This window comes from Schistocerca serialis, chromosome 2 (genome assembly GCF_023864345.2).
Source record: "Schistocerca serialis cubense isolate TAMUIC-IGC-003099 chromosome 2, iqSchSeri2.2, whole genome shotgun sequence".
Taxonomy (NCBI): domain Eukaryota; kingdom Metazoa; phylum Arthropoda; class Insecta; order Orthoptera; family Acrididae; genus Schistocerca; species Schistocerca serialis.
This window is the reverse complement of record NC_064639.1, coordinates 749,307,568-749,322,105: the sequence shown is the minus strand read 5'-3', so window position 1 is coordinate 749,322,105 and position 14,538 is coordinate 749,307,568. Positions and strand designations below refer to the sequence as shown.

The following is a 14,538-nucleotide window of genomic DNA, read 5'->3' as shown; positions in this document are numbered from 1 at the left end:
AGCTCCACACTGGCGCGATTCGAGAAAAACGCCAGTCGATATGGGAGGCCAGCCTCGACTGGGATACTGAAGTGAGGGACTCACCATACAAACCTAATCACTGATTCACCAAAGGAGAATCTACATCTTAGTGCGTAGGTGGGATGATTGTCTCAATGCTCACGGCTATTATGCCTTATTGGCATACCGATTCTGGACTGTGCAGCCTTCGAACGTAAACTACGAGGGTTGTCCAGAAAGTAAGTTCCAATCGTTTGCGAAATGGACACCACAGTGAAAACCCGATGAAGCTTTGCACAGATGTGTTCGGCAGTGTCTCTAGTATGACGTTCTTTCACGTCAAGACGCTCTCTTCAGTTGTAAGCACACTGTGAGCGAGTAAAGGTGCCTACAACAATAATGTCTCCCGCCTAGTAGGAGGGTCCGCTGAGAGGCTTCGCCTTAATGAATGCAGCCCACCTAACACAACTGCCACACACTTCCTTCTTATGGCAATTCTCAGCTGCACTCTGCAGGGGCAGTGAAGACGCTCCTGCAGCGTTTTCGATGGGAGGTGTTTGATCACCCACATCATAGCCCTAATTGTCTCGTCCTGAGTTTCATCTCTGTTCACATGAAACACTGGATACGAAGACAACACTTGGGCACAGGCTACGCGCTACAGACCAGCGTAGAGAATTATTGGAAAGCACAGGCGGCTGCTTTCTATGACGATGATGTTGGAAATTTGGTATAACGCTCCGAAAAATGTGTAACTCGGGGCGGCGACTAGGTAGAGAAGTATCTGTAAAGTGTAGCTTACTTTTGCAAATAAAATGTTTCTGTTTCCATTTAGCGACCGAACGGAACTTACATTCCGGCCAACCCTCGTATTTGAATGCACCTTTACATACAATCAACACTTTTACTCCTCACAGAGAAAGAGAATTTCATCTAGATTAGCTAGATATATAAATGTGACAGTCAAATGAAAACGAGACACATGAAAAAAGAAAGTAAACTCTTTATTACTTTGAAAGTAATCACATATCAGTTAACACATTTATCCCGCCGTGAGCCAAGACGGTCAAAGCCTTCATGGAAAAATATTTGTGGTTGCCTACATAAACATAAATGTTCCAAGACGTCCATCTCTGTGTCCAAAGGAGACCACGGACCACGAATGTCTCTCTTCAGGGCTCCAAAGATCTGTAAATCGCGTGAGGTGACATCAGGGGAGTATGAATGATTTGTAGGGGCTTTTCATTGAAACTTCTGCAGTGTAGTCAAAACAACATCAGTTACATGTGGGTGGACATTGTCCAGCAACAAAATGATTAATCGTGGTAAAACTCTCTGCCGGGCACTTAAGTGTGATTTGCAGAGTAGCCATGCAGACGTAGATTCCGTCCGTCAACATCTCTGGGCGTTTGGGCTTGACGGCGCACTTCAAAGAAGTGTACATATACCGCTGTGTGTTAATTGTGGCACAGTGTTCGAGAAAGTCATTGAGCAGCTGGCTCAAACAAAAACAGGTCTTCACGACTTTCACGGTACTGGCATGTACGGCTTTGGAATTTTTAGCAGATGCTTCAGTTGATGGCTCTAATTCTAAACGATGACACCATGTTTCATCTTCCACGACAGTACAGGACAGAAAATGATATTCTTCCTCGTGATACCGCTCCAGTTGCTGCAGTGAAGCAGAAGTTTTGTTCAAATTCTGTTCGTCCGTTAGGCTGCTCACGGAATTTGCAGAACTGCTCTGCCACGAAGGCGCGAGAGGTGATATTACTCATGCCGAAAGAGAGGCGAATGTCTTCCATCGACCAACGTCGGTAATTTCTAGCGGCAGCATTAACCGCTTCAGTGACGGAAGATGGTAAAGACGCAGTGAGTCTGTCCTGGCCGAGTGCTGTGTCTCAGTGACATCCGACCATATCGACATCGCTTATTTCCACGCTGATACACGAGCTTGTGACACAATGCGTTCACCATATGAAGCAGATTTTCGGGAACGAATTTCACTTCGACAGCTCTTCTGCAGTCAAAACTCGCACTCTACCTCGCCGTTCCTTTCTCCCGGCCTCCTCAGTGAAGCAGAACACTCAAAGACACGCTGATCTGACGTCGAGTATCTTTAACAAATGACACAGCCGTGAACAGCCGTGAACGTCGTGTTGCTCCTTCCTGTACCCAACAGAAGGCACATCTGCACACACACCTACATGCGTCGCCCACGGCCGCCTCATGCTCGTTATGTTGTCGGTCTCGCTTTCATCCACATGGTGTCAAATCGATATGTGTATGGACTTCTGTGTAAATAGGAAGGTGGTATCAAATAAACCCTTTTTCTGACGATCCATACTACATTCCCGGTCACCAAAGTCAAGGAGTAACCGATTTATAGTTCCAGAGAACAAAGAGGCCACTTAACATTTTGAGTCGTGTACCACTTTAGCAAAGAAAGGTAATCTTAGTAGAGAAAATATAATTAGCTCAGTGAACGATAAGTTTTTATGTAATTAAAAATGTGTCTCAAAGGAACATTAAAGTCGTTTATAGGTAAATGTACTGCGGAATGAACGTAAATTAATGATGGTCTGTAGGCCCATCTGTCTTAAATTCAATGATGACTAGGTAATAAATACTGAAGACAGTGACGTTTCTATCTATATGCTGGAGAGCCTGCCTGAAGACTATGGTAAGCGTGGGTGAAACATTTACGCAAAGAAAATCACGTTGTGGTATGAGATGCTACGAATTTTTGTTTAAAATGTCGTTCTTCATTTAATGCCAGTGTGTAAATGTACCTGCGAATGGAAAGAGCATAGAAGAAGTTAAATGTAAGTTTGGACTAGAGCAGTGATTTCCAAAGGTCGACTTCGTCTGTAAGGGATCCATTTCAGCGGAAAATAAACGTTGCTGTTTCATTAAGTGTAAATGAAGATGAAAGTGAGATTTTGGCAGGTCGTAACCGAAATTTCGAATTTCTCCCACAAAGATGAAGCTTCCTCCTCTCTAAGTTACTATTCGTCTCTTCGGCTAAGAGAGAGGATGGAGCATCTCTTCATTTTAGGTCTCCTGGTTGCACCTCAGCGACAATGTAAATTAATTTTATACCTTCAAGCCGTAAGGCATTGTCCCTTGCCTGGCGTTGCACGTGACGGGCTACGAACCATCGAAAAGACGGTTAGCTGTGTGCCTTTTATGCAAGCAAGTGTTGAGGAGTCATGCTGTGAGCGACCATCTGAGAACGTGTCACATTGATAAAATAGGTGAAGATTTGGAATACTTCCAAATACTTAAAAAAAAAACTTCAAAGAGATCCACGGTGGGATCTTATGTTCGCTTCGACTTCACGAAGAAATAATGGTTTGGAGGCACCTTACAACATCTCGCTAAATTTGATAAAAACAAAAGCCTGTCAATTCACCATTTGTCGTCAGAATGAAACAAGTGAAGCAAAACGTTGGGTAGCCCAAATTCTCCATTCTACCGTTCCTTAAAGGCAAATTCCCAGGATGATAATGTTTCAGTCTACATCCTAATTTTAAAAGACCTTCACACAGGTCTGAGAATGTTTTGACCACGGAAATACCACAGTGGATTATCAATCCACACAGTATGTTATTACAGAACGAACTAATCGGAATATGGTCTAAGGAAAAGCAAAGATACATTTTATAATGGGATATCAGCAATTCTGTCTGTGACTTATCCTTTATCAGGGACCATCGCTAGAAGTTTTTTGATAGTTTTCTCATCCTCACACCTTGTGGATAGGGGTTTCAGAGCGGTTACAGTCTTCTTATTAAAACAAATAACACACTGTAAATCATTCAATTCGACGCACAAGTCGCCGAAGGGGCGTCAAATCGAAAGACTAGCACCTGGCGAACGGTCTACCCGACGTTAGGCCCTAGTCACATGACATGAACATTTATTTATCACTCAATGCGAAAATTTTAAATTAAACTTAACTAATTTGAAGCAAGATACTGAATACATACTAGTAAAGTATAGCGCCCATCTCTGTTATCCAGTGTTGTGTGTAGAATGTATGAGACTGGTGACGTGCATGAGATTTGCGTAAAAGTACAAGTGGTTCAAATGGCTCTGAACGCTATGTGACATAACTTCTGAGGTCATGAGTCCCCTAGAACGTAGAACCACTTAAACCTAACTAACCTAAGGACATCACACACATCCATTCCCGAAGCAGGATTCGAACCTGCGACCGTAGCGGTCGCGCGGCTGTAGGCTGTAGCGCCTAGAACCGCTCGGCCACTCCGGCCGGCGGAAATGTATAGTCCACACTGTTCCGAAGATAGCAAGGACGGACAGCCGCGAAAGCTATCGCACAGTCTGCTTAATAGCTCTTGCATCCAAGCGAATTACAAGACTAATATAAATAAAAATGGAAAAGAAACTGAAGAATATTAGATGACTATCAATTTGGCATTAGTAAAGAAAAAAGCACCAGAGAGGCAATTTTGACGCTGCAGTTGATAAAGGGAGTAAGACTGAAGGGAAATTAAGATACGCTTATCGGATTTGTTGACCTAAAAAAAGGCATTCGACAACGCAAAATGGTCCAAGATATTCTACATTTTGATAAAAGTGGAAGTAAGCTACAGGGAATGACCCAAATGTACTTCATGTACAAGAACCAATAGAAAGCGGTAAGACTAGAAGACCAAGGCCGAAGTGTTGGGATTAAAAAGAATGTAAGATAGTGATGCAGTCTTTTGCCCTAACGTTCAATCTTTATATCGAGGAAGCAATGATGCAAATAAGGGAAAGGTTCAAGTGTGCTATTAGAATTTAGGATGCAAGGATATCAATGATAAGATTCGACGATGAAATTGCTATCCAAAATGAAAGTGAATAAGATATACAGGATCTGTTGGATGGTAGAGCAGTCTAATGGATTACAGAGAATGGATTGAAAATAAACCAGAGAAAGACAAAGATATTGAGATCTAGAAGAAATGAGAATATCGAGAAACATTACACCAAAGTTGGTGATCACGAGGTAGACAAAGTCAAAGTATTCTGCTACCGTGGAAGCAAAATATTCTACGGAAGATTAACCATCGAAGAGCAGCCCACCCAACGACAGCATTCCTGGCCAGGAGAAGTCTACTGGTTTCAAACATAGGCTTTAACTTCAGAAACATATGTCTGAGATTGTCCGAATGGGGCTCGACATTGTGTGGCAGTGAATCACGGATAATGGCAAAACTGGAACAAATGACAATCGTAGCGTTTGAGATGCAGTGATGCAGAAGAAGGCTGAAAATTAGGTAGACTTATAAGGTAAGGAATGAGAAGGATCGCCACAGAATCAGCGAGGAAATGGACATGTGGAAAACACTGACAAGATGAAGGGAGAGGATGGTAGGTAGTTTAAAGGCACTAGGCAATGATTTCCATGGCACCAGAGGGTGCTGAAGAGGATAAACAACTGTAAGAAAAGACAGAGATTGGAATACAGACAACAAATAATTGAGGTTATAGGATGCAGTTGGTACTCTTACGTTAGATGGAGTGCTTAGCACAAGAGAAGAATTACTGATGGCTCGTATCCAAGCGTAGAGGGAACGTATGACACACAAACACACATACTCACATATAAACACACACAAATTTTTTTAAAAAAAAAAAAGTACTTCGCATCCAGACGCTCACGACAGAGGCGCTCCATTTATTTAGACACTGTGAGACTTCCCGTAAAGCAACAGAAGACTGGTAGATACAGTTTAAACGAGTAGGATGGCCATCCATCACGCTGACCTCTCAGCTATCGGAATTGACGACGGTTCTATGTAGTATACCAGCTATTTTCGTTTTCGCAGATTTTCTACCGCTCTCCGAATGTTTCTAGTGCTATTTTGATTGTTTTTAGAAGGTATCCGATTTTTACAGCTGTTATTCAAATTCACTAATATAATAACTCTTAATTAAATTTTCTGAAACCAAAATTTGAATGGTGTGTTAGCACTAATCAGTAAATATTACATGCTTTTAAGACTAATATTTTGCGATTTTATATTTCTTCTGAAAATCGAAGACAAAAAGCTGTCCGTGTTTGGACTCTTCCTCTAGTAACAATAAACGTACATTTTTAGATGTATACTATGGAGTGAAGTGGACTGAAGGGATCTCTCGGAGAGGAATTGCGAAGACTGTAAATTAAGGAGCTGAGAAGCGAGAAACAGCATTACTTCCATATAATTCGAATTAATGTATACACCGCCACTGTGTAGCCAGTACGGATAACCGGGAAGTAGCTTTCGCACCTGCAGTTCCCAGATGCAGTGCACCGTCCTGGGCGGCTCGACGTTGCCCAGCAGCGCCTCGTAGTTTGGGAAGCGCAGCTCGCCGTCGGTGGCGGGCGGCAGCAGCGGCGGCCCGCACAGCGGCGCGTGCACGAAGCGGTAGCGCGCCTCGAACAGCGGCGGCGCGTGCTTGAAGTAGCTGGAGGCGGCGTGCGCCGCGTCGACGCGCAGCTCCAGCGTGAGGCGCTCGCCGCGCGACACCACCGACAGCGGCGGCAGCTGCGCGCCCCCGTGGCACAGGCACGCCGACGCTGACCAGTTGAGCGCCGCCGCGCCGCCCTCCGGCTCCAGCACCACCAGCTTGTCCGCGCGGTCGCGCAGGCAGTCGCTGCACTTGCTCGTCACGTACGTGTTGTCCTGCGGGCACGAGCACTCGTAAGCGTGAGGTATAACTTACACGAGGACAGGCTGCGGCGCAGGAACAACGAAACGACAACATATTGAAGTTTGGGTCTAGTCATGGGCTGTGCACGAATAGCCGAAGCGGTTAAGGCAATCGCTACCCATTCTGGGGGTGATCACCCCCTGAGGGGTAAATGAAATTTTCTGAGGGGTGGAAACTAAACGATTTGATTCTCTTTCAGTCAAGGCACTAAATTATTTTCAAAAGATCATTAATATTATCACAACTTTGTAAGAATCTAGCACTGATTACGTAAGTTATCAATAATTACTTTTTCTCAATTAGTAGCTTTAATGTGGTGGAGGTTACAGGTTCCTCATGTAGTCCACCAACTAAAACACATATTTTGTGCTATGTCCCACATATCGCTGATGGTAAAATTGAGACATACAGGTAAAAAATGTTGGAAATATCAAGGAAAAGTCTTCTCCAAATTGTAGATAGTACCTGTAGTAGTCCAGAAACTGCTTCATTACTCGCTTCGAAACAGGTACATGAATTAACTGACAGCATGGCACAGCTGTAAAAACTTAATGGCTACTATAGTGCCATACACAGATTTATTATTGTTACTGTTGTTATCATTAGAGTGGTTATACCCAAAGCCTTAAGAGCCTGAAGTCGTCCAATTTCTGCCACTTCAGAAGTAAGGAGTGTAGCAATGAAGTGCACACAGTTGAACTTGTTTTGAATTTTAATGGGGTAGCAGTGTGCAGGTCAAGCAAGTGGCGCAATGGAGAATAGTAATGCAGGTGAAGCATGTTTTTAAACAACTGTGTATCCTCACTGTGGATAGTTAGCTTTCTTTTCTGACAAGGTTGTGGGTAGCACTTGTGATGCACTATGAATTTCTTCGTCAATTATTCTAACACACACACACACACACACACACACACACACACACACACACACACACACACAGATATATATATACTAAATATCATTCCTCTTTCATCATTTTGAAGACAAAAATGTTCCAAGAAAAATCTTTCATTCTACGGTTTAGTTAGGTGTTAAGGTTGGTGATAATGTAGGGAAGGGGTGGACAACAGATGGCAGTGAGGCTGACGCTGGAGCTTCTAGCTAATGTTTGTTGCACTTGGGGGTAACGCACAGGTTGGGAACCACTGATATAGCGGGAGATCCAGGTTCGAGTCCCACTCTAGCACAAAATTGCATTGACATCATTCCCTTACATAGCTGACAGTTGTTCTTATTCGCAACTCTGAATACATTTCATGTATTTTATAAAAGTCGTAGTCACCACAGTGGCTGTCCTTCGGACAGGCATGCCTGTTCGAAAGAATACTGCATCGTTCTCCTTAAGAACAGCCGCACTGTAGTACTGTATTTACCCGCAGAACAGCAAATTTCGGTTAAAACATCTTCCTCTGTACATATATGAGGCAACGGCCTTGCCGTAGTGGATACATCGGTTCCCGTCAGATCACCAAAATTCAGCGCTGTCAGGCGCGGCTGGCACTTGGATGGGTGACCATACGGGCCGCCATGTGTTGTCGTCATTTTTCGGGGTGCACTCAGCCTCATGATTCTAATTGAGGAGCTACTCGACCGAGTAGTAGCGGCTCCGGTCAAAGAAATCCATCATAACGGCCGGGAGAGCGCTGTGCTGATGACATGCCCCTCCTATCTGCATCCTCAGCGGTCGGATGTTCCCGATCAGCCACTTGTGGCCTGAAAACGGAGTGTTTTCTGTACGGATGTAACATAATGTGTGCTAAATAATAGATTTTGCCACGGGCGCAGCGATATATGGAAGTTTGCGTTTGACTCTGGGTTGTGCACGAGTAGCCAAAGTGATAAAGGCGACCGCTCGTGTATAGTGGGGAATACAGGTTCCAGTCCTGGCTTGGCACAGATTTTCACTGTCGTCATGCCATTACACAGATGTTGCTTGTTCGTATAAATTTATTTCATAATGGCTGTTGACATCTCAGTGCCTGTTGCTTTGGAAATTCCTGCTTGTCCAGAGAAACATTACATCGTTCTCTTAGGAACAGAGGCACCACATTATAATATTCTTCTGTAATGGTGCAAAAGTGTGGCGCCCTGTGGCGTCGTCCTCGACTTCCACGATGCTTCGAACACCAAGGTGTCGACACATGCGAGGAAAGGGTCAGATTTTACATTGGCACCAAATGTCATCACGATTCCCCTTAGCGCCACCGTGGTCCTGTCACACGATGCGAACATCATCACATCCTGTCTTATCCAGATTTCACCCCTTTTTGTGACACCTGAAAGATTGTGGTCGGAACCGCGATGCACAACATTGCGATCACGCGGTTTTTAATTGGGTAAATGAGCAAAAGTTTTCAGACACATTGCCGCTGGGCCTCTGGGGTGACATAAATGGCGTCAATGAAACCACCGCTTTCCTTGGGTCTTTGATTCACATGTACTTCCCGTTCCTTCAGCCTTCAACCAAGGACAATGTGTGGGGACCTGAGAAGGAAAAAAGGAAAAATGAGGAACGAGAATTAAAGTGCAGGGAGTAGAAATAAAAACTTTGCGGTATGACAGAGACACCGAAATTTTGTCAAAGGCGGCAAAGGACTATGGAAAGCAGTTGAACAAAATAGATAGTCTCCTTAAAGTACGCTGTCAGTTGATATTCAAGAAAAGTATAACATCTAGTGTCGAAAGCATTCGAATTAAATCAGCTGATGCTGAGGTAATATGATTAAGAAATGAGACACTAAAAGCAATAAATGAACTCTGTTACTCTGTCGGAAAAATAAGGACTATGATCGAAACATGAACTAGCAATAGCCCGGAATCTATTTTTTAAGTAGGGCAAATTTGTTAACATTCAAATGTTAGGAAGTCATTTCTGAAGATATTTGGAGTGCAGCCTTGTTCAGAACCAAACAGTGGACAATAAACAGTTCAACCAAGAAAAATAGTTTCTGGAATATATTATAAGTGAATGCTGAAGATCATATGAATAGGCTGGGTAATAAATAAGGAGGTACTGTATATAACTGTTGAGAAATGTAATTTTCAGACGCACCTTGAGTGAATGAAGGAATTAATTGATAGTACATATCGTTAGGCAGCAAAAAATCGTAATTCAGTAATGGAGGGATGTGTGGGTGGTAAAAATTGTGGTGGGAGACGGAAGCTTCAATACAGTGAGTAGTTTCTGTTGAACTGTTGCAGTAGTTATGCAGTGGTGAACATGCTTACATTGGATACACTAGCGTGGGGAGCTGTATAGCACCGGTCTTCGGACTGGTGACCTCAACAAAAAAAGACATTGTTATGGTTTAAATAACCAGTGATGGAGAAGTATCATCACTACATATTGAATGTGACAGTAGGCTGAACAACAGTGTTTCGTGTTCCTACTGCTTCATTGCTCTGAGAGTGTGCGGTAGCCCATGTATTCCAATTTCTGTCTCACCTGCAATTTGTATACTCTACAGCTTCCTGCAGTGCAACAAATGTTATTACTTGATACCTTAATATGTCTCCTGTCATCCTGCCTCTTCTTCCTGGCAATGTGTTCCACACGTTCCTTTCTTCGCCAACTCTGCGGAGAACCTCTTCATTTCTCACCTTACCAATCCACTTAATTTTCAATATGCATTTGTAGTATCCATAGCAAACGCTTGTATTCTTTTCTTTTCCGTTTCTCCGGCAGTCTGTGATTCACTTCGATACAATTCTGTCCTCCAATCGTACTTCCTCAAAAAATTCTTTCTAAAATTCAGAGTTATGTTTGCTACTAATGGAATTCTTTTGTCCCGTTTTATTCTCTCCGCCCGTGCTAGTGTTCTTTTCATGCGATCATTGCTTCTTCCGTCGTATATTAGTTTCCTCCGTCGTATATTACTTTGCTTTCAGCATAGCAGAGTCACCAATTCTGATGCAAAGTTTATTCCTGGTCTCATACCCGTTTCGTCTTTCTTCGGTTTACTCTTGATCTATAATCTACACTCACCGGATTGTTCATTCCATTCAACTGGTCCTGTGATTCTTCATCCGTGTCACTGAGGACATGAATATGATATCCATTTTTGAAATTCCTTCACACTGAATTTTAATGCCTCACCTGAACCTTGTTTTCATTTCTGTCACTGCTTCTTCGATGTAGGTACTGAACCAGGAGGGAGAAAATATGCAACCTTGCCTTACAGCTTATTTCACCGTAGTACATCACTGTTGGTCTTCCATTAATACACTCCTGGAAATTGAAAGAAGAACACCGTGAATTCATTGTCCCAGAAACGGGAAACTTTATTGACACATTCCTGGGGTCAGATACATCACATGATCACACTGACAGAACCACAGGCACGTAGACACAGGCAACAGAGCATGCACAATGTCGGCACTAGTACAGTGTACATCCACCTTTCGCAGCAATGCAAGCTGCTATTCTCCCATGGAGACGATCGTAGGGATGCTGGATGTAGTCCTGTGGAACGGCTTGCCATGCCATTTCCACCTGGCGCCTCAGTTGGACCAGCGTTCGTGCTGGACGTGCAGACCGCGTGAGACGACGCTTCATCCAGTCCCAAACATGCTCAATGGGGGACAGATCCGGAGATCTTGCTGGCCAGGGTAGTTGACTTACACCTTCTAGAGCACGTTGGGTGGCACGGGATACATGCGGACGTGCATTGTCCTGTTGGAACAGCAAGTTCCCTTACCGGTCTAGGAATGGTAGAACGATGGGTTCGATGACGGTTTGGATGTACCGTGCACTATTCAGTGTCCCCTCGACGATCACCAGTGGTGTACGGCCAGTGTAGGAGATCGCTCCCCACACCATGATGCCGGGTGTTGGCCCTGTGTGCCTCGGTCGTATGCAGTCCTGATTGTGGCGCTCACCTGCACGGCGCCAAACACGCATACGACCATCATTGGCACCAAGGCAGAAGCGACTCTCATCGCTGAGGACGACACGTCTCCATTCGTCCCTCCATTCACGCCTGTCGCGACACCACTGGAGGGGGGCTGCACGATGTTGGGGCGTGAGCGGAAGACGGCCTAACGGTGTGCGGGACCGTAGCCCAGTTTCATGGAGACGGTTGCGAATGGTCCTCGCCGATACCCCAGGAGCAACAGTGTCCCTAATTTGCTGGGAAGTGGCGGTGCGGTCCCCTACGGCACTGCGTAGGATCCTACGGTCTTGGCGTGCATCCGTGCGTCGCTGCGGTCCGGTCCCAGGTCGACGGGCACGTGCACCTTCCGCCGACCACTGGCGACAACATCGATGTACTGTGGAGACCTCACACCCCACGTGTTGAGCAATTCGACGGTACGTCCACCCGGCCTCCCGCATTCCCACTATACGCCCTCGCTCAAAGTCCGTCAACTGCACATACGGTTCACGTCCACGCTGTCGCGGCATGCTACCAGTGTTAAAGACTGCGATGGAGCTCCGTATGCCACGGCAAACTGGCTGACACTGACGGCGGCGGTGCACAAATGCTGCGCAGCTAGCGCCATTCGACGGCCAACACCGCGGTTCCTGGTGTGTCCGCTGTGCCGTGCGTGTGATCATTGCTTGTACAGCCCTCTCGCAGTGTCCCGAGCAAGTATGGTGGGTCTGACACACCTGTGTCAATGTGTTCTTTTTTCCATTTCCAGGAGTGTATTTTTATCTCTTGGTTCTTGTACTTACCGTATACGACGCACTTTTTACAACTATTGTTTTTTCTGAGAATCTCGAATGTATTACACCATTTAACATTGTGGAATGCTTTTCTTGTCCACAAATCCCATGAACGTGTCTTAATGTGTCCTGTGTTTTGGTTCCATTAAGAATAACAACCTCCGAACTGCCTCTCTCGTGTTTGTCTTTCATAAAGCGAAACTGATCGTTATTTATCAGATTTTAAATTTTATCTTCGGGTTTTATATTACTGTAAAAATACACATAAAAATTTGCTGTTAGAATATTGGATATATTCTGGCGTGCGATTCCACCCGTCACCTTTGACCAATGACGTCATATATAAGCCGAAGAGGCTACATATACGCGATGTTTGAAGTCAACGAGTCTTACTTGCAAACAAACCAAAGCATTAAAAAAGTGTGATACACAAGCAAAAGATAAATTACAATCACAGTTCACTTGGATAATTACACAGCAATGACTTCTGTCACCAGGAAATAGAAATGTTGAAAACGAAAGTAACAACAGGAAAAAAGGAAATATGGATGCGTAATATAAATCACCATAGTTTAAGCGAGTAAATGACGATCTAGAAAGTCCGCTAAAATATCACGAATCGTAAGCGGTAACTCTTAACAATAAGTATTGAATCTAATGGTATTACTGCAGAAAAGTTATATTCCAACACAAAAAATGCAAAATAGAATAAATAGTATCATACTGGAAACGTAAGAACAACATTAAAATGAAATAAGGAGAAAGCAACAGAGAAAATATAGACGAAAAAGCGTTACAAGAGGTACGAAAATTCACGAAAAAATGACAAAGATGGAATCAGTATCTACAATTGACCTAGGTGCATTATTTTTCGAAGTAGTACAGAGAACAACACAAAAAATAACAATGCTCAAAAAAGCACTGCCGATTGTACAAAAACGGAAATGTGAGAGACCTTAGAATCGGTCAGATTTAGTGGTCGATTCCAACGAATGCTAATTTTGGCATTTTTTCAATGACTCTGTGAAGTACTTTTCTTTAGGATTTTAAATTCTGAGATCCCTTTTCATAATTTAACCACACAGGTCAATTCTCACTATTGATTCCTCGTTACGCTATTTTTGGTGTGTTTTATTGGGTGTGAATTGTTAATTCGTGGAGAATTTAGGTTTCTTACAGCGCTATCTGCGCTACTGCAAAAACAAAAAAATTAACAAACGTTGGAACAGGTAACAGGACTTGACCTACGTACCTCAGATTTGACAGATTGACAAAAATAAATCCTAGATGATATAACAGTACATACTTAAATAAAAATATTTAGAAAAACGCCGAATCATGGAATGGAAAACGAGAACCTACATATATAGTGGTTGTCGTAGGTTCGTGCGTAACCTCACCCACGGAAATCTGGCCACGTTCGAAAAAGGAGCGTAATGCTAGGGTTGGATCTTTAATAGTGGCAACTATTTATTCACAACCGTTACAAAAGAGTTACATATTTGCACCTGTTACTGTTCTTCAAAGTAGTGACCAGCGTTGTGTAGAACCAGTCGCCAACGATGTCGAAGGCGTAGTATACTGTTAGCAGAGGCTGTTCTGTTGATGGAGCGGTCTACTTCTCTGGAACAGTTCTGAAGCGAATGCCACGAAGTGGTTCCTTCATCTTCGGAATCACATCAAAGTCACAAGGACTTAAGTCTTGGGAGTATGGTGGATGGTACAGTACTTGCCAGTCCCATCGACCGAACGGTGTAGCCACAGCTTGCGCTGTATGCGCCCGCGCACGCGCATTTTCGTGCAAAATGATGGGTGGGTTTCGCAGGTAATGCTCCAAAAACGAACAGTAGCGCCGTGCATTGACGGTCTGCGGTGGAGGAACGTAATGCGTTAGGATAACACCATCACAGTCATACATGATAATCACCATAACTTTCTCCATACTGAGGCTCTGACGCACTTTCGACTTTCGCGGCGACCCACAATGCGCGGGTGCATACATCGCAAGCTGTGGCTGATCTGTTCGGTTGATGGGACTGGGAAGTACTGTACCATCCACCATACTCCCCAGACTTAAGTCCTAGTGACTTTGATTTGATTCCGAAGATGAAGGAAATACTTCGTAGCATTCGCTTCAGAACTGTTCTAGAAATTCGACAGACAGT

General features: G+C 44.0%; 1 protein-coding gene across 1 annotated transcript in view; it reads right to left on the bottom strand.

Moving 5' to 3' along the window:
* Positions 1-14,538, bottom strand: part of LOC126456383 (uncharacterized) — a 188,599-nt gene that overhangs the window by 12,058 nt on the left and 162,003 nt on the right. The window contains exon 7 of the mRNA XM_050092137.1: positions 6,285-6,680. Within this exon, the coding sequence (XP_049948094.1) occupies positions 6,285-6,680 (396 nt within the window). The remainder of the gene's footprint in view (positions 1-6,284; positions 6,681-14,538) is intronic.